Raw genomic sequence first — 25,472 nt, forward strand, 5'->3', positions numbered from 1 at the left:
CTAGAAGGATTAGAATCGTCACAAAGAGTCCATCAAACCACGAATTCAAAGGTTGGTCTCCTCCAAACAAGAAACACACCAAAAGAGGAGAATTAAACCCAAAACGCAAGAGAGAAGGGGAGGACAAGATGCTCAGCACACACAAGTGAATCTCAAACAAATTTCATCCATTAATCTCAGAGGAATTCACCTATACAAAGGCTAGAGCCATCCGCCCATTATCCATCCACTAGATTGAAGAGAATAGCTATAATCTAAACTCTCTTTGCGTTGTAGTCCTTGGCCCTAACCTAGAGCAGAGGCTGGGAGAAGGAAAAATGAAGAGAAAACAAAAGACTCAAGAGACTCAACCAGCCACGGGCTGGTGGGGGGTATTTATACCCGGCTGCTGCGGCCAGACCGGTCAGACCGGTCCAGGGGACCGGTCAGACCGGTCGGGTCAGCAGCACCTGCTGTACAGCCTCGATCGACGGCGGAGCTTCTTTCTTCGACTCGAAGTCTTTGCTGCGATGCCACCACGTCGACGAAGATCCGGTCCGCGGTTTTGGAGGGTCCGCGAAACCCGGGTAGGTGGCCGGTTTTGAGAAAACCTCCAAAACCTCACGCGTGGGGAGATTCCCGCCTCCACGCCGTGGCCTTAGACGCCGTTCCCGCCTCGGCCTTCTGACGGCCCTAGACGCCGCCCGATGCCCGTCACCTCCTCGCCCGCAGCAAGGCCCTAGACGCCGTCGACGCCCGTCGCCTCCGTCAGTACCGAGACCGACGCCCGTGCCTCCACGACTTGACGTCTTCAACCGTCGTCCGCCTCCTTGGTTTAGTGGCGCAAACCAAGAAACCCGCCTTCTGTCGCTGCTTGCGCCCTCGATCCAGGAGTGGACGCTACAGCTGCCGCCCGGTCCGAGCTCCGGTCCCGGCTGCCCTTCACCGCCAACCACCGCACGGTCCATCGGCCACAGCACCTCCACGGCAGCTCCCCGTCGACACTCGACGCCCGTGTACCTGCAATCCAAAGACCAAGCGCACAATCACACCGCACAGTTGACAATTCACTCATCACAGGCAGGGTAGAGTACTCTCGTTCCTCAAGCTGGATCTGGCGAGGCCATTTATTACAGGTCGGGAGGCCGTTGGATAGGATCTCCGCGTGTGTGGTTTGCTTACGCGCGAAGCACCGGCGGCGAGGTAGCCGCCGCGGACGGGGCCGTGTGTGTGTCGCCATGCGATGCGTTGGCCGGTGGAGGAACCCTCCGCTTGTCGATGGTAGGAGCAGGGTTTTTTTTTCCCAACCGGTAACCCCAAATCGGAGCACTCCGGTTCCGGTAAACCGGACCGGTTTGACCGGTTACCGGTAGAAACCGGTCAAATTCAAATTTGAATTCAAAAAACTCAGTTCAACCGGTTCGGACCGGTATACCGGTCGGTTAGACCGGTTTACCGGCCGGTTTGACCGGTTTGAATTCAAATCCAAATTTAAAATCGCATGTGTAACCGGTTTGGACCGGTATACCGGCCGGTTTGACCGGTTTACCGGCCGGTTAGACCGGTTTATCAAGTGGGCCTTAATGGGTCGTCTCATTTTTTTTCTTTTTCTTTTTTGTTTTAACTTTAAATACCTGAAAAGTATGTTAAACAATGAATTTTGGAGAAAATTTGACACCATTAAATTCGTTGTACCTTGAAGTATTTTTAAGAATTTTTTATTTTTTTGAATTAAAATTTAAATTTTGAATTTGGACCGGTTTCATACCGGACCGAACCGGAACCGGACCGGACCGGTTTGACCGGTAACCGGTCGAACCGGACCGGTTACCGACGGTTCGGTTAACCCTGGGTAGGAGACCGAATTCGATGGGAACAGGATTGAGCACGACCTCAGAGTCAGAGACGACGAGAGTTTCCAGGATTGGAACAAATGGAACAGCTCGACTGATAAACTCTTTTCTTTGCTTGCTCTAAAAAAAAATCTTTTCTTTGCTGTTCATCATCTCTACTCTCTTCGTAAAAAGAAAATCTCTACTCTCTTCGTAAAAAGAAAATCTCTACTCTCTAGAGCAGCACGTGCGCGCGGTCCAAACTCTGGAGCGGACAGACCTGTCCTCGCAGTGATATCCATCTCTGGTTCAGCTTAGAACAAAAAAGCGAGGTTTCATTATTCTCTCCTCGTGAAACATGAATTTCTCACTATGCTTAACGATGCTGGGAAAATATAGGTTTTTTTCCAAATCAAACTTTTTAAACTTTGAATACAAATAGTACAGAATTATAAGATTGATAATATAAAAATAATATTAGCTGATTCTATGAATATAAAAAATCTGAGGCCCAATAGCCCCGCGCGATGCACAATGTTTTGGCACCATCTGAGCACGGCGTGGCTCGATGTATCAATAGCTCTTAGTTTTTCATATCAATTCTAAATTAGCATTGAAAAATACTAATACTATATACTCCCTCCTTCCCTGTTTATAAGGCATACACGTATATCAAGATTCAAACCTGTCATCTTTGACCAATAATTTGACTATTAAATTTTATTTTTATAATGCAAATTTCATATGATTGGATTCATAATCAAATATTTTACAATGATTATAAGTTTATAATCAAAAGTGATATAATATATGAAATAAATGGTCAAAGTGTTGTTTAGAAGACCGTGTCATGTTCCACCATGCCTTATAAACGGGGAAGGAGGGAGTAATAAATAATAATCACAACCTGCTTCCGCACCAGCCATCCGCCAAAAATGCTCGGTCAGTGTCTCGCACGTGGACAGCCAGACCGACGGATACTGGACCCACGGTCAGATTCATCTCCTAACTCCAGCGCCGCCCTGCCGCATGTCCACGCAGGGCCAATCCGAGGCCGCGTCACCGCGCGGGGCCCCCCCGGTGGTCGCGCCGCCCGTCTACGTGCTCTAGCTCCAGCTTGCCGACGTTGCTCGCCCGACCCGTCAGCTGTCGCCATGCGCACAGCATCTGCTGCGCACAGGTCCCGCGCCCGCCGAGCGCCTAGATCGAACCAGCCGCCGCCCGGCGCGAGTACCAGCCACCCTCAAAGGAGCAGTTTGTGCAGGCGCAGGCGCAGCAGGCGGCGAGGTCGAAGAGCAAGGGTGGCGCGGATTCCACAGATACGGTGGCCTCGGCCTTGGGCTGGCGTGGGCCCCATTCCTGGCCATCAGCGTCGTGTCCGAGCATCTCAAGAGTCAAGACTCGCTTTGAGGTCGCTCCGCAATTGTCAAACCGTGTTTTGATGCCGTAAAGTCAAAATGTAATTTTTTTTAAATTGTTTACATGGTGTATTAAATGTAGTTAAAAAATAAATCACATTATAAAAATGGACGGTAAATCGCGAGACGAATCTAATAAGTCTAATTAAGACGTAATTAGACACTAAATTGCTACAGTAAATATGCTTTAATGATGAATTAATTAGGCTCATTAAATTTGTCTCGTAGTTTTACAGACGAGATATGTAATTAGTTTTGTGATTAGTCTACATTTAATATTTTAAATATTTAAAATTTCTTGACAAAAATGCAAAAAACTAAAAATACAAAATGATATAAACACACTCCAGGTTAGTGCCGGAAATTAAAACTCATCCAGTCATGGGTCGTGGCAACGATAAGACACGGCATTAATTATTTCTCATCCCTGACACTTGCCAGCACTTTCGTGGGCCACAGGGACGTGCAGCAGGAGCAAGAGGTGCTTCGGTACTACGATCTTCGTGTCGGCAGAGACAACGTCCCGCGCTCCGGTGACCTGGTGGTGATCGACCTGCAGGGTCGGGTGGCTGGCGTCGCGTGCGCCGTGCGCCAAAAACCAGCCGTCGCACCTCGCCAGCGGGGTCGGGTAGCGGGGCAGGCGAGAGGTGGAAGAAGATGGTGATCCCACCGGTCATAGAGATGAAAAAAGAACAGTTAGGGAACTGACCCGTGGGTCTCACTTTATGGTGATAATTAACAAAAAGTAATGGCAGTGTCAGTTTGGCAACAAAAAATGAACTTGGAGTCGTATAGGTGATATATGAACATTGGGTGTCAAATAGATAAAGACTATTTTTTCTAGTGTCAAATTGGCAATTTTCTCCCTCTTCTTCCTCATGGTGGCGGCGGGATCTAAGGAACCACAGTGGGAGGAGCTCAGGGAGGGGCTCACGTGTGGGGAATTCTAATTTCATCTTTTTGTGCGTCCAAACGGGCATTGAATTGGATTACTTCCTAGGATTCCTAAAGGCAATGCAATACTCATTCAAACAATAGAAATGGTATTTGACTCAATTCAATATCATAGCTGAATTAGTATTGGACACAATTAAAAGTCCAGCCTTCGAATATCGACTTTGTCGGTACCCTGTAGCAGGGATACCCACTCTTACCACAGCAAGACAGGACCCGCGTAGTTATCTGTAACTACGCGCAAGGACGGAGTAGCCAGGCCCCTCCGGTCAGGCTCTTCCCTCACCAGGCCAACGGCCCCGGACCCGTTCCCCGCCGGGGGATGGGTCCGGAGATGCCACGTGTCTCTAAGGAAGGGAAGCCCCGAGCTGACAGCCGAGGCCTCGAACCCCCCATAGGGGTCCGGGACCTCCTGCGCCGCTCGGACCCCCCTTACCGTGCGGGGGTCCGGAGCCGCCACGTGTCCCGGAGGAACGGGCGCGGGCTCGTGCGCGAGTCCTCCGCAAGAGGGACTCGCCCACCCACCGCATTTAATGCGGATGGTTGACGCATGCTCTGCCGCCGCAGCACGCGGGACAGCCTTTGTCAGGCCCCGCTGTGCTCCGCGTATTACCAAGGTGCACAGTGCAGCCGCCTGTGCCGCGCCCGCGCAGAGCCCGTCAGCCGCATTAAATGGATACGACGGCACGGCACTTTTCCATCATACCGCCTACGCCGCTCCCTACACAGCCGTTCAGCTACGTGGCAGGCGACGCCGCTGGCTACGACGGGCGCCGTTCCGACAAGACAAGCGCCTAGACACGCTGAACGGGAGACTCCTAAGAGCAGGCAAAGATATCCAGAGAAAGATCTCCTTTGCCTGCAACGCCATAATGATGAACAATACTATATTTTATACCGCATCGCTGGGCCCACTTGTCGGGGTTCCCGGCAACCATGTACGCGCCTCCCTTGGGATATAAAAGGGAGGCACTCGCTGTGCACAGGACAGTTTTTTCGGACAGATTCTAAGCTCTCGCAGCTCTCACACTCTCGTGGGGAGGCAATACAACACACAGTGGACGTAGGGTATTACGCTCCGGCGGCCCGAACCACTCTAAATCTTGCTGTGTTCATCGTGTTCTTGAGTGAGATCGTTCTGGGACTAGCTAACCCCCGAGTACACACCCTCTGAGCTAGGGCGGGTGCCTTCCGCCACCCGGCCGTGGTTGCAGCTCCACGACATTTGGCGCGCCAGGTAGGGGGCTCTTTAGCTGGTCACAGTTCATCTCCTCATCGTCCCCATGGTTCGTGTGGACGACGTAGAGATGACGGAGGGTGTGGCGTCCTCTACGCCACACGCTCCCCGTGTTCTTGCTCCAGGGGCAACTGTGCCTGTCGAGCAGCCACCGTCGGCAGCAGCGCGCGCTGCTCGCCGGCAAGAGTCAGGGCGCCCATCAAGGGCCCCCTCACAAGCTGCGAGCGGCGGAGCGCTGGCAGCGGCTAGGGAGTTGCTTCGCAACCCCCCGGCTGGGGCAGCCTCGCCAGACGCCCTGAAGCAGTGGCGGGATGACGTTGACCGTCTCCTCCACCTGGCTCAGGACCTCCCCCAGTTCTGCAAGGACTGGGCAACGACCTCCGCCCGGCAATGCGGTGGTACCATACCACCAGCGTCAGGGCGGTGCGTCGGCGTCCGTGCGCTCCCCTACCGTGAGGGGTGCACGAACAGAAGACCTGCGGGCGGAGCTCAACCGCCGGCGCGCGGGAGAGGATGCCCGCGTCTCCGTTGAGAGGGCGCGAGAGCGCCGTCTTAACATTGAGGGCCGTAACCTCAACGCCGACTTGGATGTGGTGGCACCCAAGCCCCCGGTGAACGCCCGGATACAGCCAGGCGCACCAATTGCCGGGGTGGGCTGCGCTGCACTGGCGGACCACCTCCGAGCGGTGGCATGGCCATCCAAGTTCCGCCCCCATCTGCCGGAAAAGTACGACGGTACCACTAACCCGTCGGAGTTCCTGCAGGTGAACGTTACTGCCATCACAGCGGCTGGTGGTAACGGCGCCGTCATGGCAAGCTACTTTCATGTAGCCTTGTCTGGGCCAGCCCGGACCTGGCTCATGAACCTCACGCCTGGGACGATCCAGTCCTGGGAAGAGCTCTGTGCAAGGTTCACAGCGAACTTCGCCAGTGCGTACCAGCAGCATGGCGTGGAGGCGCACCTCCACGCCGTGAGGCAAAAGCCCGGAGAAACGCTCCGGGCCTTCATCTCGCGCTTCACCAAGGTACGGGGTACCATTCCTCATATCTCAGACGCATCTATTATCACTGCATTCCGCCAGGGGGTACGTGACGAGAAGATGCTCGAGAAGCTGGCGACGCACGAGGTGGAAAGCGTCACTACGCTCTTCTCCCTGGCAGACAAGTGTGCCAGGGCCGCTGAGGGTCGTGCATGGCACTCAGCCCCCCAAAGCGGAGACGCCAAGGCTGGCGGCTCCAGTGCAACCGCTCAGGGCAGTGGCAAGAAGAAGAAGAACAAGAACCGGAATCGCGGGGAACTGCAATCTGGTGGACCAGTCGTTGCAGCGGCGGCGCCAGCAGCGGCTGGGGGCCAGAATGCACACGGCAAACGCCCTCGCCCGCAAGGTGGAAGCGGAGGTTCATGCCCAGTGCATCCCACCGCTCGCCACAGCGCCGCTGACTGCCGTGAGATCCAGAAGCTCGCGAAGCGGGTCAGTGGGCAGCGTGAGCAGTCCTCCAAGGACGGTTCATCCCCTCCTCGCCAGCGGGCCGGCAAGGAGAAGGCCTCCGACAGCAGGGGCCGCCGCCGGGGAGAAGGAGCTGGGGTACCAATCTCCCGCTCGAGAGCTGAAGGGCGTCTACCACGACGACGACTCCGATTCCGACAACGGCGACCGCCGCAAGAAGCTGTATGTAATGTACGGCGGAAGCTGGGAGCTTGTCTCCCGACGGGATGTGAAGACCCTTCGCAGGGAGGTCCTCTCGGTGAAGCCGGGGGTCCCGAAGGCGGCGCCGCACCAGAGGTGGATGAACACCACCATCTCTTTTGGGCCATCTGACTGCCCGGAAAATATGGCCGGAGCTGGTGTACTACCTCTAGTCACCGCTCCTGTCATATCCAACGTGAGGCTCTATCACGTGCTGATTGACGGTGGGGCAGGCCTCAATGTCATCAGCTATGCAGCGTTCAAGCAGCTGCAGATTCCGGAGTCCAAGCTGACTCCCTCTCGCCCATTCTCTGGAGTGGGCCCACACCCGGTGTTCCCTCTGGGGAGCATCACACTGCCGGTCACGTTCGGGACCGAGGAGAACTTCCGCACAGAGAGCGTTCTGTTCGATGTTGCGGAAGTAAACCTCCCGTTCAACACCATCATTGGCCGGCCGGCGCTCTACCGCTTCATGGCCATTGCTCATTATGGGTATTTGGTCTTGAAGATGCCTTCTCCTGCCGGAGTCCTCACCGTGCAGGGCGACCGCACCGCTGCCGTCGCTGCAGTTGAGAGGCTGCATGCTCTGGCGGCAGAGGCTGCGCGTTCCGAGGAGGATCCGTCCACCTCGCAACCCAAGGTGCCTGCAAAGGCTCCCAAGGTCCAACCGTCCGATCCGGACCATGTTTCCGTGAAGACGGTGCAGATTGGAGCGGACTCCACCAGGACCACCCGTATCGCGGGGAACCTGGAGGAGAAATAGGAAGACGCGCTCATCGCTTTCCTCCGGGCAAATGTCGACGTGTTCGCCTGGGAACCGTCATAGATGCCCGGGATCCCCAGGGAAGTGATCGAGCACAATCTGAGGGTCTACCCCGACGCCACGCCGGTGCGCCAGAAGCCTAGGAAGCAGTCCGTGGAGCGACAAAACTTCATCCGCGAAGAAGTCCACAAGCTCCTACACGCCGGCTTCATCGAGGAAGTCCACCACCCCGTGTGGTTGGCCAATCCGGTCGTCGTCCCAAAGGCCAACGGGAAGCTTCGGATGTGCATCGACTACACCAGCCTCAACAAGGCATGTCCTAGAGATCCCCTATCCTCTACCACGTATCGATCAGATCGTGGACTCCACCTCCGGGTGTGACCTTTTGTCTTTCCTAGATGCGTACTCTGGTTTCCACCAGATTCAGATGTCTATAGAGGATAGGAAGCATACTGCCTTTGTAACAGTAGATGGGCTTTATTGCTACATTGTCATGCCGTATGGTCTAAGGAATGCCTTACCCACGTTTGTACGAGCTATGAACAAAACCTTCTGTAATCTGATTAGAGATGTTGTTGAGGTTTATGTCGATGACATTGTGGTCAAGACTAAGGTAGGGTCAACACTAGTGGAGGACCTGTCCCTCGTCTTCGACCGGCTCCGCGCCACACGCACGAAGCTGAATCCCGAGAAGTGCATCTTCGGCTGTCTCAGCAGGGAAGCTGCTGGGTTTCCTGGTCTCACATCGAGGCATCGAGGCAAACCCAGCCAAGATCAAGGCGATCGAAGCAATGAGGCCTCCTGACCGCATCAAGGATGTCCAGAAGCTCACTGGATCTCTCGCTGCTCTTAGCCGCTTCATATCGAGGCTAGCTGAGAGGGCCCTCCCCTTCTTCAAATTATTGAGGAGGTCCGGTCCATTTACTTGGACCGAAGAGGCTGAACAGGCCTTCCAGGAGCTGAAGCAACACCTTACCTCGCTGCCAGTATTGGTGGCTCCAGAGCCCGATGAGCCGTTGTTTCTGTATCTTGCTACGTCTGCGGAGGCAGTCAGCATGGTGCTGGTCGCCGAGAGGGCGGAGCAAGCTCGCCAGGGGGACACCAGGGTCTCCCCGGCTAAAGATGGTGAGCCGGACCCCGGACACGGGGGCCCGTCAGCCTCACCTCTGCCTGAAGCCCCGGGCCCCGCACAAGGGGGTCCGGACGAGCCTTGTGCCAGTGGGAACCCGGAGCCGCTGGGCGCCCAAGGACATGATGTGGTGGATAAGGGCGTGCCGGACCCGGTAATCGGGATCCGGACTGTCCAAAAGCCCGTTTACTACATCAGTGAAGTCCTCCACGAGGCGAAGGCCAGGTATCTTGAGACGCATAAGCTTATCTATGCGATACTAATTGCGTCCAGGAAACTGCGCCACTACTTTCAGGCACATCGAGTTGTCGTAGTGACCTCTTACCCGTTAAGAGCGATCCTGCACAACTCCAACGCCACAGGCAATATCGCCAAGTGGGCGGCAGAGCTGGCAGAGTTCCAACTGGACTTCCAGCCACGCCATGCAATCAAGAGCCAGATCCTGGCCGATTTCATAGCGGAGTGGACTCCCTCCCCAAGCAATCCTGGGGGTCCGGTCGTCAACGCTGGACCCCCGGAGCCGGAAATCAGGGCACCAGTCTTCACCGAACCCCACTGGACACTCTTCTTCGACGGGTCCGCCCGCGAAAAGTGGGCCGGAGCTGGTGTGGTCCTCATCGACCCAAATGGAGATCAGCTGAAGTACATGGTGCACCTTGAGTTCAAGGCCACCAACAACATGGCGGAATACGAGGCGCTGATCTTTGGCCTGACGCAAGCCCTCTCATTGGGGGTCCGGCAGCTCCTGGTGAAGGGGGACTCCCAGCTAATCATCAAGCAGGTCCGAGGGGATTGCAACTGCAACAATCCCCAGCTCGCGGCATACCTCATACATGTGAGGAAGCTCGAGAAGGACTTCGACGCCTTGGAACTACAACACGTTCCCCGCGACCACAACTCAGCAGCAGATGATCTCTCTGCGAGAGCATCTACCTGGGCACCCGTGCCTGAAGGTGTCTTCGAAAGACGGCTGCAGAGACCTACCGCCCAGCCTGTCGAGCTGGGTGAAGGGGATCAAGCTAGCACCTCAAAGCCAGCGGTCCCGGCAGCACTCCACCTGTGGTGCCCAACCTGGGCCGTGTGCCCTGTAGAGGATCCTGGTGATCCTCGCAGAGCCACACCCACCTACTCAGGGAGCTCCCGATGCATGGATCTCCGAGATCCGGGACTACCTGAAAGATAACATCCTCCCTGATGACGATGTGTCCGCTGAGCGCATAGTCCGGTTGGCTAAACGCTACGCGGTGGTAGAAGGGGATCTCTACCACCGTGGCGCCAACGGTGTCCTCATGCGGTGCATTTCCCAGGGAGAGGGCCGCAAGTTGCTCGCGGAGATTCATGGAGGCGAGTGCGGAAGTCATTCCTCCTCTCGCACGCTTGTTGGCAAGGCCTTTCGGCATGGCTTCTACTGGCCAACAGCACTCCAGGATGCGGCTGAGCTGGTAAGGTCCTGCAAAGCATGTCAATTCCATGCAAAGCAAATACACACCCCAGCTCAAGCTCTACAGATGATTCCGCCCTCATGGCCATTCGCTGTGTGGGGTGTGGATATCCTGGGGCCATTCCCCCGGGCTGTCGGCGGGTACCGGTTCCTCTATGTCGCCATCGACAAGTTCACCAAGTGGCCGGAAGTTACCCCTGTGGTGAATATCACTAAGAAATCAGCAGTCGCCTTCCTCAGGTCCTATTGTGTGCAGATTTGGCGTCCCAAGCCGCATCATTGCGGATAACGGGACCCAATTCAAAAGCAGACTCTTCCAAGAGTACTGTGAGGACATCGGCATCCAGCTATGCTTTGCGTCCGTAGCACACCCCCGCAGCAATGGATAGGTTGAGAGAGCGAATGCAGAGATCCTCAGGGGACTCAAGACCCTGCACCTACAACTGCTTGAAGAAGCATGGTGCCAAATGGGTTGACGAGCTTCCATGCGTACTATGGGGCAACCGGACCACACACAGCCGAGCCATCGGGGAGACTCCGTTCTTCCTGGTCTACGGGGCTGAAGCATGCCTTCCCCCAGAAATTCACCTGGGCTCACCACGGGTCCAGGCCTTTGACGAATCCATGCAGGAACAGCTGCGGCGCGACTGACGTGGACTTCGTTGATGAGCGAAGGTGGCGAGCAGCAATCCGAAATGCACGCTACAACCAGGCGCTCCGGCGCTATCATCAACGGTTCGTGCACAGTAGGGAGCTCCGGGCTGGCGACCTCGTCCTCAGACGAATCCTGAGCCGAGCAGGGCTTCACAAACTCTCCCCCAGCTGGGAGGGGCCCTTCAGGGTTACAGAGGTATGCCGGCCCGGATGCGTTCGCCTCGCCACAGAAGATGGAGTGCCGCTGCCCAACCCATGGAACATAGAGCATCTGCGTAAGTTCTACACCTAGGCAGAGCCGGAAAATAATCCTTTCCTTTGTAATAAGATAGAGTTACAGTGCGGCCCAGAGCGGTTGGGGACCACCCTCGTAAACCCGACCTCTGGCATCCATCGCACCGTCGGCTAACGCGCGGCCCAGAACGGTAGAGGTCTAACCTCGTAAACCCGGTCTCTGGCATCCATCGCGCAAGCCATGTACAACAAGATTGCAAAGGAAATAATTTCTCCCAGTTCTATCTTTGTGTTAAAATTTAAATTCACATGCCGATTCTCAAGGTTTTTACCTCTCTAACCCTCGCGGGGACCTCTGTCCTTGTTGCTACAACTAAGATCTGAGCTGAGTTGCTGGACTGCCGTACAGATCCGGACCCTCTTGCTGCTGGAGAAGAGTCCAGACCCTTAGGGACCTACTTTGGAGAGCGGGTGCTTGTTTCCTGGGGTGGTCCGGAGTCCTGTGTAGCCGCTTAGCTGGTTCCGTACCCAAAAGCCCACACACTCCACCACCCTGTAACAAGTACTCTAGTACCTAGAGTCAGGTAATTAAGGGCCCGGACCCCGTTCCAGCTCAAGAGTTGGTTTCCTAAATCCAACACGGCATGCCCAGTCCTATAACTCAAAAGATCGAGTACAACGAAGTGACCTTGCCACTGCTGCCAGAGGCCTGGGATGATGAAGCCAGGTCCGGGAAGATCGTGCTGTTTCCTGGAATGGTCCGGAGCCTTGTGTAGCGCCTTAGCCTGGTCCTGTACCCTAAGCCTACACACTCCACCACTCTGTAACAAGCGCTGAACAACCTGGACCTGCGCATCTAGAGCCCGGACCTTGTACCAGCCTGGCACTGGTCACGGACGAGTCCCGCGGGCCTGTTACTAAGCTGTAAATTTGAAGTGGTACACAGGTTAAGCCCTGATTGGTGGTAGCCAGCCTCAAACCATTGAGCCTACCTACCAGGGGGTCCTAGCATCTGCTTCAAAGCCTTCATGCAGATCAAGATCCAGTCTCAATGGCAGACAGACTCAAAATAACTGAGTCTATCTTCCAGGGGGCCCGGAGCATCCGCTTTGTTCCACACATCACGGACGGATTCTGCATGCGTCAAGCAGCTAAGTTGCAGTATCATTGCTACTGTATAAGTGAACTTGATTCTTCTATATGTAGTCCTGTATACTACACAGGGAACAAGGCGCTAGCTCGTCTTACAGACTATGCTGCCCTATACCAAGGAGGTCCAGAGCATCTCCTACGGCTCACATGGCAGACAGGTCCAATCAATTGAACCTATCCGCCAGGGGGCCAGGGCACCGGGGTGCTGCATACCGCAAATCAACAGACAAACAGCTAAGTTGAAGTTCCTTCTACTTCAAAAATTTCAGCTAATACAAAGTTTGTTACATAATGCAAAAGGAAAAGGTACAATGCCCGCTCAAGGGTCCGCAGGTTCCCGCTTGAAGTAGGCGGCAACGAAGTCAACGACCTCTCGCACGCTTGTCCCGAGCGGCGGCCTCCGTCTCCGCTGCAGGGCCATCGACCACAGGGCGCCAACGAGATGGTCGGGTCAGTGGCTCCGGAGGTAGGTCAGGTTGTGCTCCGCCACCATCCGGATCAGCTCGCGGCCCTCGGTTTCGAGCTGTCCAGCAAGGACCGGCCCCAGGCGCTGGAGCCTATCCGAAGCAGAGCTCAGCACTGGGAGGGCGTCAGCTATCGAAGCTGGCGGCTCCACCACCTGGATTGGGCTCATTCCAAATGGCACCAGCGCGAGGCTCGCTTCGGCCGCCCAGTCAGCGATCCGCTGGGCTCTCGCGCGCTGGTCCTCCTGGTGCTTCCGGACCGCCTCCTGGACCGCATCTCGCACCCGGGTGTCCAGAGCCGCTTTGGCCACCTCCACCTCGCAGGGACCTTTCCTCGAGCCCGCGGGACTTTTCCTCGAGCTCGGCCTCCCTCTCCTCCGCCCGGTCCCTCAACTTCTTGAGCGACTCATGCTTGGCGCCCGAGTTCCTTTTCTATGCCGGTGGTGTGGGCCTCCCGCTTGGCGAGGGATTTCCGGCCCTCCTCCAAAACCTGCCTCGTCGGCAGTCAGCTGGCAGGCTCTCTCCTGTAGTTGTTCACGCCATCCCTGCAGAGTCGCAGAGAAGACGTCGAGTTCCTGCCTCCGGACCTCGAGGCCCTCGCTGCGAGTCTCCAACTCGGACTGTTGAGCTGCGAGATGAGCCTCGAGGTCGGACCGCTGAGCAGCGAAGCCAACAACCTCCAGGGTGAAGTCCTGCTCCCGCTGTGCCAAGGATTTCTCTTGGTTTGACACTGCGAACTCTTGGTCAAACACCTTCCTAAGGTTGGCTCGGTAGGCCTCTTGGTCCGCCTTGAGCTTTGACCGAGTTTCCGCAGCGCGGGAGGCTTCAGCCTTCGTGTGCGCTTCCAGGCGGGTGTGCCAGTCGGCGAGGCGCTGGCGCTCGCTCTCCAGGGCAGACCACTCCCACCGGAAGGCCACCTCGGCGGAGGAGGTTGCCTCCTCGATCGACCACCGAACCTGCAACAGCACCTGAGGAAGGGGAGTCGCATCCTCCTCCGGGAGTTGGAGCTGCAGGAGCCGCCTGCCGAAGACCACCTCCAACTCCTCCTCTGCAACCGGACTGGACCTGGAGGTGGGGGCTTCCGCTGCGGCACTTGTCTCCGTCGCCTCCGCTGCCACCGCGTCGGGAGTGGCTGTGCCCAGCTCCGGCGCCCCCGCTGCCGCCGTATCGGGCGCGGCCGAGCTCAGCTCCGGCACCCCCGCTGCCGCCGTGGCGGACGCGGCCGTGCCCAGCTCTAGTGCTTCCGCTGCCGCCGCGTCGGGTGCGGCTGCGCCCAGCACCGGCATCTCCACCACCGTGTCGGGTGCGGCTGCGCCCAGCACTGGCGCCTCCGTCGCCACAGCGCCGGGGGCCGCGGCGTCCAGAGCCGGCATTTCAGCCGCCGCGGCATCGAGTGCTGCCGCACCCAGCACCGGCGTTTCCGCCGCCGTTGTGTCGGGTGCTGCTGCGTTCAGTATCGGCGCCTCCACCGTCGCCGCGTCGGGCGCTGGCTGCACCCAGCACCGGCGCCCCCGTCGCCGCCGCCGCGTTGTGCTGCTGCAGAGTCTAAAAATGACACGCCAGTCAGCATCACGTCATGCGCCACGGAGCTAGCAGCAGGTCGCCTTACCTGAGGGTCCCGCATCTGCTGTCGCCGTCGCTGTCGACGCCGAGGCCGCCGACGCCTGGGCACCTGCCGATGTGCCGGCAAGGGTAGAAGAACCGCTGGGGCGAGGAGCCCTGGTAACAAGGCAGAAAAGCCTTCAGAAAAAAAACAACAAAACAGAGCACCGGCGCAAGGGAACAGAGCAGGATGACACTAACCCAGAAGTACCGGGTACCCAGCGTCCCCGGAGCCCGGGCCTTTTTTCTTGCGGCTGCTACTGTTGCTGCTGCAGCCCTTGCAGCTGCGATGCAGGCGCAACCCGGGCTTGCTCCCGCTGCTGCTGACCCTATGGCTGCGGCATGGGCGTAACCCGGGGTCGCACCTGTTGCTACTGTTGCTGCCCGCGTGCCTGCTGCCGCTGCTCTTGCGGCTGCTGCTGCTGCTGCTCTTGCTGCCGGCGGGAGGAATTCCTCGGCGGCGATGGTGGTGGTCCAGTCGCCCCAGAGGGCCCGTGGGGGCCGGCAGCCCGGGAGCTACCCTGGCCTGCGCCCTCAGAAGACCTCTGGCGCTTCGCGGCGGGCTCCGAGACCAGGGTCCCGTCGCCCCGGAGTAGCCTGCGCCGGCCTGCGTCGCCCGACGATGCACCGGAGCTGCCCTGTGCCCGGCTGGAGCCGGCTGCAGCCGCGCTGCTAGCCGCGGCCTGCTTCCCCTTCGTGGTGGCGCCGGGTCCCGCAGCGCTTAGCGTAGCCTGATCCCCGGATGCACCAGGGATCCGGAGCCCGCGGTTCGCGTCGCCTCCGGTCTGGCGTGGGGCCAGTTCCCCGTTGTCCAGAGTCGGCAGGGTTGCCAGCACCGCCACCCTCGCGGAGTCCTCGCAGAGGGGGACTATGCTCTGCGGGAGGATCAAGTTCTCCGGGATGAAGACGTCCCCCGTCACGTTCCGCACCAGAACCTCCAAGGCCTCCTGAGTCAGGTCGCTCCCCTCACCGCGTTGGGTCCTGCTGCAGTCGTTGAGGCCGGTGAAGTTCCACGCAGGACGCGGCCGCTGCTTCAGGGGAGCGATCCGGCGCTTCACGAAGTCTCCAAGCACGTGCCACGAGGTGAGGCCGCTCTCCGCTAGTGACCTAATCTTGTCCAGCACAGAGTCGAACTCCGGCTGCAGCGACGGCTTGGCCCTCCAGGATGCCTTGTCGGAGGCGGGCCCCTCGGTCGGCAGGGCGAGGCGCTCGTTGGCTTCGGTGGTGGCGATCACCCAGTCCCTGCGCCACTCCTCCCACTTTCCGCTAGCAAGGCCGGGAATGTAAGGAGTCGCCAGGTCACTCCTCACCTGGAAGTAGTACCCTCCCACCTCGTCCTTGCTCCTTCCGGACCTCACCAGAATGAAGAAGTAGCGGAAGAGGATGACACAGGGCCGAACTCCCACGAACATCTCGCATAAATGCACGAAGATGGACGTCAGGAGGAGGGAGTGCGGCGTCATATGCTGAAGTTGGAGGCCGAAGTCTTCCAGCAGCAGCAGCAGGAACGAAGAAATCGTCAGTCCCACGCCGGTGGAGATGTGCGAGATAAATAGCACAAACTCCCCGGCGCGGAGGTTGCCAAGGGGAACCGAGCCTGCTCGCACCCCCCAGCCGGTCTCCTGAGCACTCCATCCCAGCAGACGGCGCACTGTGTTCAACTCTCCCTCGGTCTGGTAGCGGCGGGGATGAATAAGGGACGCCATCTCTCGGTGGAGTAAGAAGCAACCTGTGTGGGGGAGAAAGGGGCGAGGAAAGCTCGAAGGCAAAGGGGTGCAAAGGTTGGAAGGAAGTAGGCGAATGCGGGAAAGTAACCGCGGAATGCAGATTCATCCCATTACAAGCCCGATTCAACCGGCGCACTCCGGAACCGTCGCCGGAACCCAAGCGACGCCCGCGCCCGGAGTTAACCGCCCAGTCCATGACATGGGGGCCCAGGCCCACCTGGCGGGGTGAGCAGGGTAACGAACAAGGGTGCGAAAAGACGGGATCTGAACCGTTGCCCGCGCGCGCGGAGCGAGGCGGAAGCCGAGCTGACGTGCGCGCATTAAGTGCTGGCGTGGCCGAGCTTTTCGGGAACTGCGCCGGTGGTAAATGATCCGTTTACTCTGGCCGCAAGAATGCCGAGCGTCGCGCGCATGACCAGGTGTACCACTGTGCGTGGGGGCCACGAGTCAATAAGCCTGTTGCGATGTGATGAGGCAGCGAACAATCCGATGGATGGTCAAGGCCTGGTCAAGACCTCTGCAGCAAAAAACTTCAAGCTATGCAGAGCCAAATCACAGTAGTGGCCCCACCTGCGGGCTCGTACCTCCCCCAAGGTGGGCCCGGGGGCCACTGTCGGTACCCTGTAGCAGGGATACCCACTCTTACCGCAGCAAGACAGGACCCGCATAGTTATCCGTAACTACGCGCAAGGACGGAGTAGCCAGGCCCCTCCGGTCAGGCTCTTCCCTCACCAGGCCAACGGCCCCGGACCCGTTCCCCGCCGGGGGATGGGTCCGGAGATGCCACGTGTCTCTAAGGAAGGGAAGACCAGAACTGACAGCCGAGGCCTCGGACCCCCCATAGGGGTCCGGGACCTCCTGCGCCGCCCGGACCCCCCTTACCGTGCGGGGGTCCGGAGCCGCCACGTGTCCCGGAGGAACGGGTGCGGGCTCGTGCGCGAGTCCTCCGCAAGAGGGACTCGCCCACCCACCGCATTTAATGCGGATGGTTGACGCATGCTCTGCCGCCGCAGCACGCGGGACAGCCTTTGTTAGGCCCCGCTGTGCTCCGCGTATTACCAAGGTGCACAGTGCAGCCGCCTGTGCCGCGCCCGCGCAGAGCCCGTCAGCCGCATTAAATGGATACGACGGCACGGCACTTTTCCATCATACCGCCTACGCCGCTCCCTACACAGCCGTTCAGCTACGTGGCAGGCGACGCCGCTGGCTACGACGGGCGCCGTTCCGACAAGACAGCGCCTAGACACGCTGAACGGGAGACTCCAAGAGCAGGCAAAGATATCCAGAGAAAGATCTCCTTTGCCTGCAACGCCATAATGATGAACAGTACTATATTTTATACCGCATCGCTGGGCCCACTTGTCGGGGTCCCGGCAACCATGTACGCGCCTCCCTTGGGATATAAAAGGGAGGCACTCGCTGTGCACAGGACAGTTTTTTCGGACAGATTCTAAGCTCTCGCAGCTCTCACACTCTCGTGGGGAGGCAATACAACACACAGTGGACGTAGGGTATTACGCTCCGGCGGCCCGAACCACTCTAAATCTTGCTGTGTTCATCGTGTTACTTGAGTGAGATCGTTCTGGGACTATCTAACCCCCGAGTACACACCCTCTGGGCTAGGGCGGGTGCCTTCCGCCACCCGGCCATGGTTGCAGCTCCACGACAGACTTCCAAACACAGCCTTAGAGCAACTTCAACAGAGACTCTGTATCCCATATGAGTTAGCTAAAAAAAATCTCACCCAAATCCGAATCCAACAGACTAGCTATCTTGCTCGACTAGCTATTTTGCTAGGTATTTCCTCTCCTCACTAGGCCAAAAAGCCTAGCCAGTCCTGCTCGCCATCTCCTCTTCCAGACCCCCCACGTAGGTCCTGCAGCCCACCATACTGCCATCGTGCCTCACTCGGCGCCGCACCATGCCACGCTATCCCGCCGCTGTGCCTCCCCACGACGCCTGCCCGCCGCCGTGCCTCGCCAGCCCGCAGCTGCGCCACACCTCTACCTGCACCTCGTTCACTGCTGAGGAGGACGAGATGCCTAGATGCCGCGCCATGATGGTCGCGGTGGCTAGCTCTCGCCCCCCTGCTCGTCCCCCATGAGCGCCAGGAACGGGACACCCCGACTCCACGCTAGACAGCGGCGGGAGGCGCGGGCCCTCGATGGTGGTGGGAGGTATGGACCGCACCGGCGGCATGGGGCCTGCTACGGCATGGGAGGCGGGTGGCGCGCCGGCAGCGGGAGGAGGGAGGGTGCCGGCGGCTGGGGCCTATGAAGACAGTGGGAGGCGGGGCCCGCGCCGACAGCTGGAGGAGGGAGGGTGCCGGCGGCTGGGGCCTATGATAACAGCGAGAGGTGGGAGCCACGCCGGTGGCGGGAGGCGCGGGTCGCGCCGCCGACGGGGTCCAGCTACGACGGTAGGAGGCGGGCGTGCCGGCGGCCGGAGGTGGGTGCCCGCAATGACGGCGGGAGGCGCGGGTCGCGTAGGCACCAGGGGCTTGCTATGGTGGCAGGAGGCAGGGGGGCGTCAGCGGCGGGGTGCCTGCGATGATGGCGGGAGGCGGGGGCCACGCCGGTAGCGGGGGCCTGCGACGAAGCAGAGGAGGGAGCACGGAGCAGAGCAGGCAATGGGAGGGAGAAAGGATTGGGTGAGAACCACGTGTCAGTGTGTTTGAAGGGGAAGAGATGAATAAATGGATATTTGTTGGACTCTACCAGAATATAGAGAGTCAATGTTAGCTAAATGGAAATTTAGCTAGTCTTTTTTGGAGTATCTCTTGGAGACGCTCTTAGAAAAAGAAGTCAATTATACTCCCACAACATACCTTAAAGCACATTTCAGTTTACTTGACCCCTCTCTACTTTAAAACAGACAATTTTTCATCTTTTGCTCCTAACCATTCTCCTTTTGCCACAATAATATAAGTCCGCTTGTTATATTACACTACTAGAAAACAACCTATCAGTACCGGTTACAAATACCTTTTAGTACTGGATTTCCAACCGGTACTATGTAACCGAAGTTTTCGGTCTCTACTACTTAGTTCCTAGTGATGTGTTTTAGGGTACGATGTCGAAATTAGTTTTGAAAAGACTAAAATGCATTAGAGGTCCATCAATTTGTAAGAAGGTATCATTTAGGTTCATCAACATTGAAATTGCATTTGTGGGTCCATAAACATGTAACTTGTGTCACTTAGGTCCACCAACTCTGAAAGTCCATTTCTAGATCCATAAACTTGTAATTTGTGTCACCTAGATTTATACCCCTCCACCTAGCCTTCGTTTATTGATATCACACCAACATAAATCTACACGGTACCCACATGTTGCTAGAGTTTTACCAAAATGGTGAAATTTGAGCCCTGATTTTGAATCAAGAGCATAGGGAGAGGAGAGAGAGAGGAGGGATGCAAGATTTATTTTTATTTTGGAGGTTATTGACATTTATTAGGATTCAAAGAGGGCTTAATTGGTGAGTTCTGGTGCTTAAATCCAAATATAATCTCGTAATATGGGTGGAGAGGAGCGACGATGGCTTGGAAAGATGGAGGAGGTCAAAGAGGGACACAACAATATGTGTACCATGGTAGACGATATTACGTCCGCTGCGGCACAGGTGGCCGGATAAGGTTGCGCCAGGTGTTCTGGCGAAAAATCTGGTGACAACATTAGACTTGGGTCAACCTAAAATAGTTATCGGTGAGGGGTTGAAACATATTCAGGGACATCGATATCGGGGCGACCTTTGTGGACGCATATGAGGCTACAGACTGCTCATGGATGAAGTTTATAAACCAAAAAATACACTTTCGAAGTTTATGGACCTAACTGACACAAACTATAAGTTATCGATCCAAAAATACACTTTTATAGTTTATGGACCTATGTTTAATAGTTTATAGACTTAAATGACACAAATTATAAGTTAATGGATTAAAAATACACTTTTAGAATTTGTGGATCTAAATAACATACTCTTACAAGTTGGTGGACCTCTAGTGCATTTTACTATTTTGAAAATATTTCAAACTTGGGAGGAGGCCCGCACGACTAAGTCACAAGTCACTCACTTCGGATCAGCAGCGTGTAGAAAGCACGAATACACCAAACAGGTTTTGATGGTTATTAATAAATAAATATCGAATCCTTTAGAAAGAAAAAATAAGACGAATATAATTGAAATTTTCCCTTTTAAATTTTCCTGCTATTGATAGCTGCCTGAAATCGTATTCAACGCGAAAGACTAAGAGCTTTTTTATGCACTGACTATTGTCAGATATGCAGCATGTTCTCTGGCACCTGTCCCAAAGTTTCCGTTCGCTGAATTGGCTCCAAAGTGACATGATGACAATGTTCCTACTTTCCGTTTCTGAAATGTGAACAAAAGGTGGCAAATCCCAAACTTATGATAAACACCTTTTTAAGTTATTGGCGTTAGTGGCGACACTAGGATCTGATCCTACTGATGGATTCGCTCACCTTCGTTTCTTTCCGAGCACACTTGCTGCCGATAAGCATCTATGAACCAACTTTACCTGAACCAGTCATGACATGATCCATAGAAATCCAGAGGCTGATGAATTGATGTGTTAGCTTTTGATGACACCTCATCCCCCTTTAGGCACCACCTCGGTAAACATCTTGAATGCTTCTTGGCGGGCTCCACCTCCACCTTCACCTGCACGACCCCAACACCTCCCAAAATTTCAAACTATTGCATAATCAAACACGAAAAGAAGCCGTCTGCCCTTTACCGGGTTCGATTTTTCGGCTTTTGGCGTTGCCCAAAAGCAAGCAATTAGCAGACCGAAAGAACTCGGGCCAATCATAGAATCTTCTCCCTTTGCAGACACGGGATGCTTCTCTAGCATCTCATGGCTTTGAGTTTGAGCAGTGGTAGAAGGAGATGGGCGTGCCGAGCAGCGCGCAGAGGAGGGAAGGGATGGGCAGGCTGCCGTCATTTCCACGTCCACTACCACGTCCCGCGCCAGGTCTGGGCATTCTCGCCTCTCAAGTTGACGGCTCGCTTCTCGCTGTTGCCTTATCTGCTGATCCTTCCGGTGCTGTTCTTCGCCGTGCTTGCCTTTCTTGTGTGTTTCGGCTGGTTCACCCTGGTCTATTTTGTGTCATCTCTATGGAGCAAAGAAAATGACCATGAGGTATGCGTGAGCCGTAGCACGGACTGCGGCAACGATGGCGGTGAACCTCGCGGGGAAGACGAGCGGGAGGAGAGAGCAATGAAGCGCGCTACAGAGCAAGCTGGTGATTCTAGCCCTTCAGAAGTTTGTGTTGAAACTCGGGAGATAAAAGAGGTGTTTGAAGATGGATTCTCTGAAGAATCTCGGCACATGTCAATGATGGCTTCACCCGGAATCTGTATCGGCGACAAAGAGCAAGCTGATGAGGAGAAAATTGTAACAGAAGTGATGATGTTTGAGACAAACAAGAAGGAGCAAAACCCTTTTGCTGAATTGGATGGTTGTTCAGATAAGCATCAGCAGGTAATGGAACCTCCATTTGATTGTTTTCTCGAAGATCATAATACCAGAGAGTTCAGCACCTCACTTTATGCTGTAAAATTACTCGATGTGCCGTATGGTGACGAATTTGTTGCAAACAGAATGGAACTGACAGTTTTAAGTTCATTGGAAATTTTGGAATTTATTGACAAGCATGATGCTGCACAAAAAGTAGTAGAAGTTAACGGAGCTGACAGTGATTTTGAGATTCCAGAGGCATCGTCTTCAGATGATTCATCCCACCATGGTCTTGGAGATGAACAGAGGAAGGATATCAAACAAGAACAGAGCACAACAGAACTATCAGTTAATTGCGTTGATAACAGGCTACCTGATGGCATCCTTGACGAATGGCAAGAAACAGAAAATCTAGCCATTCACCGCAACAAGAAGCTAACTGAAGATGACTCCATGGAAGAAGACAGAAAGCAGATTGTTAGTATTTCAGGTGAAGCTCAAGATTCTCTATGTGAAATGGCTGGTTTGCCACTAGATTCTGTCTGTGAAAACGAATCTGAAAATGTAGCAGCTTCGAACACTCCATTCCATCAAGCTATTCATGACCAAGATGGTGAATTTAAACAAGAGCTTATTAAGAACAAAATAGTAGAATCATCAACTTCTGCATCTGCCGTTTGTGATTTTGCCGATAACCATTGGAGCATAATAGAACAACATGATGGTTTTGAAAGTGAAGATTGTGAAGTTGAGAATGAAGACCGAGATGGTAATTGTACATTCACGGTGAGTACAAAAAGGACTAACTTTATTTTCTTAGTTAGTGCTGATTATGGTAATGCTGAATTTTCCCGGGCTAATGTCTCAACTGAATTTGAAAGGGAGCTTCATGTAGATTGCCGCTCATTAGGAGGTCCCCAACACAGTGGTGGAATTTATGCGGAGTCCTTGATGCGTTTGCTGGAGGTGAAGACTAAATTGAGGTGACATGCTGGTCCCCTCCGTGGCCATTAATTCTTTTTCAGGCTCCCTGCATTGTTGTGTTTCTTTTTTCTAGCTACTGGTAACTATTCGTTTTGTTTTGTAAGTGTATATAGACAAGCAACTGTGCCGAAACTAACAGACTCACAACGCACCTTCAATGTAGTAATGAGAATATTTTTCTAAAGTCAAATGGCACCTCTGTTTGAACAAAGTCAGTTTAATACGCTTTTCAACATGGGTGATTATGGCAGGATATGTTGGCAGCTGACGAACCAATTACTGGAACTTTAATTTATTTTACTGGCTCACCTCATCTCACATTGTCCTTTCCATTTCTCACCCCACATTTTTAGTTGGTTGTAGTAAGGCAATTGACTAGTAAGAAACCCATACATATAACTATACTTCAGTACCAAAATTTATTACCTCACCATCCAATTCATCCACGTCACATTCTCTCGGTGACTCATCCTAATATATTACCATTTTTCTTTGTGGTTTTTCAGAGGTCGTCAGGGAAACATTAGGTCTACTAAAACTTCAGATGTTTAAAGCTCATCCCGTTCTGCTATCGACAATACTTCTCAAGGCTTGAGTTTTCTTTTCCTTCACCTGCCTTTGCTCTTGGCGTGCCGTGCTCTGGCTTTGACCATTTTTTTTCCATTCACTCGAATTTTGGGAGCTTTGGGCTTTTGCCTAGCTACTGGATATGGCTCAAAAACAGAAGGATTGGATTTTGTTTTTGTGTTTGTGGGCTGAGATATTGGATTTTTTAGGACTAAAGGATTGCATTGACTGTTTATGGTGAGTCCACAGTTTTATAATTTTTTTTACTGATTGCATTTTTTTTTTGCCGAAAGTGGCTATTGTAATTTTTCCTTCTTCCTTGAAAATGATGAAAGCTAGGCTGATTGTAATTAGTACGAACTGGAAGTACATCTTGTAAACATGTTTTTTGTTTTGGTCTGTCTATTACTCTCGTCTTTGTGAAAACATCCTGCATGAGAACTGCAGTCTCCTGATAAGAAAAGAGTTACACCCCAGATATTGGTTGCATTCATAGACATATACATACATATGTTTACCTTGTTTGAATAAGGTTGGAGATTCAAACACCAACGGAGGGTGCGGGAAATACGGTACCAAATAAATCCATGCTTTTTTAAGGTTTGAATATGTTTGCAGGACTGGAATGGTGTCTCACTGCAAGTGAGGGGGATCACTCCAGCACCTAACCTTTCAAAGTTCAGAGTACAGAGTAAGGAGCCGACCAGTTCAAAAGAAGCTGGTGAAACGGATTAAGTTGACTTCCTCAATTGACTAGAATTTCTTTTTTTGGTTTGCATCGAAGTGATTAAACATATTGGGAAATGGGAATCAAAATTAGAGCATGAGAGAAGATTTGCGCAAAGAAATTTAGTTGAAATGGGTAGTCCTCATATTGCATTATATTTGGTTCGCGTTCCTAATTTTTTGATTGATCTGTTCACATGTCAGCACCACGACGAACACTCGGCGCCAGATGAAATCAGTCACCAACCCAACCACCATCGATGACGGACGTCGCCACGCCGCCCAACTTCATTCATCTGCCTCGTCGCATCAGCGAGTGGCCCGGGAGGGCCCGTTACACATTTCCGGCCGTGGGAATCGTTTCGAGCATCGTGGGCCGATGGGATAGAGGCAGGCCTGAAGCGCGCGTTTTTTTATTTTTGTATTTTTCAAAAAAAATTTTTACAGAAATATATTTTTGGTTTCTGGTTTTACAGTTCTGTACCCCTACCGCCCGGCAGGGGGGCGGCAGGGGGCCTACTGCCCGGCATGGGGACGGTAGAGACCTATATGTAAATAAAAATACATTTATTTTGCGCAGAGGTCCTTGGAGGGAGCCTGCCGCCCCCCTGCCGGGCGGCAGGCCCCCTGCCGCCCCACCAGTTGGCGGCAGGGGGCCTACCGCCCGGCAGGGGGGCGGTAGGCTCCCCCCTCAAATATAAAACTCCGTCCCTTTCCTCTGCGCCCTCATTTTCTGCCCACGAGATCCAGAGAGGGGAGAGGGAGAGAGGAGGGGTGAGGGAGGTAAAAAAACCGACGAAGCCCTGCAGAATTTTGGATCCGAACCACAGGTAACCAATATTTCTCAACTTTGTCATTTCAGATTTTTTTTGTATGTTTAATTTTATGATTAGTATTTTTTATTATTGTAAGCACTTAGGGTTCGGATTAGTGGTTATAATTGAAGGCATAGTATATTTGTAGATATTAGATTAATTAAAATGAAGTCTTTGCATGGCCAGATATATCGAGCAAAGTGGCATTTCAAGTTCATTACGGTGACTTCTATAGAATTACTCATGATTCCTATGGAGTAAATCTATCAGCATTGGAAAGAAGACAGTGCAGTCTAGATAAACCCCTAGAGAGGAGTTTTGAGTCCACACGGAAATGTCTTCACAAGATGTTCAATGTGAATCCAAAGACCCATTTGCTTACGGTTCATACCTTGACTTCCTGGGAAGCTAATGGGGATTTCTGGGAGTTGATGCATATAAGTAGTACGGAAGAATGACAACATTACATGCACGCAGCTCTTGAAAGTGGGTGGCCTCTCGCAATGGTAATTCAGATTCATCAGAAGACCGCTGATTTAGGTGAAGGGTCAACACACACAACATCTGACTGCAATGAAGAGATGGAAGAGGATAAAGAAGAAGAGAACATGCAAGCTCCAGAAC

The 25,472-nt window shown here is 54.2% G+C and overlaps 1 protein-coding gene across 2 annotated transcripts; it reads left to right on the plus strand.

Annotated features, from left to right (window-relative positions):
* The first annotated feature begins 20,862 nt into the window (after positions 1-20,862).
* LOC120699211 lies at positions 20,863-23,785 on the plus strand. 2 transcript variants are annotated; one of them, XM_039983117.1, is made up of 3 exons: positions 20,863-22,542; positions 22,638-22,739; positions 23,247-23,783. In XM_039983117.1, the coding sequence occupies exons 1-2, from the start codon at positions 21,154-21,156 to the stop codon at positions 22,731-22,733; spliced, it is 1,485 nt and encodes a 494-aa protein (XP_039839051.1). In that variant the 5' UTR covers positions 20,863-21,153; the 3' UTR covers positions 22,734-22,739; positions 23,247-23,783. The 2 variants fall into 2 exon arrangements, 1 of the variants encoding a protein (XP_039839051.1); XR_005685305.1 differs by having other exon boundaries at positions 20,873-22,542; positions 22,652-22,739; positions 23,247-23,785.
* Positions 23,786-25,472: the final 1,687 nt, after the last annotated feature.

The sequence above is a fragment of the Panicum virgatum genome, chromosome 3K, assembly GCF_016808335.1.
Source record: "Panicum virgatum strain AP13 chromosome 3K, P.virgatum_v5, whole genome shotgun sequence".
NCBI lineage: Eukaryota > Viridiplantae > Streptophyta > Magnoliopsida > Poales > Poaceae > Panicum > Panicum virgatum.

What these genes read in the sequence shown, in the direction of transcription:
- LOC120699211 (XM_039983117.1), top strand. Translation starts at nt 21,154, where the DNA reads ATGGCTTTGAGTTTGAGCAGTGGTAGAAGGAGATGGGCGTGCCGAGCA. An exon ending in ATGGTAATTGTACATTCACG is followed by an intron (nt 22,543 to 22,637) that starts GTGAGTACAAAA and finishes TGAATTTGAAAG; the next exon opens with GGAGCTTCATGTAGATTGCC.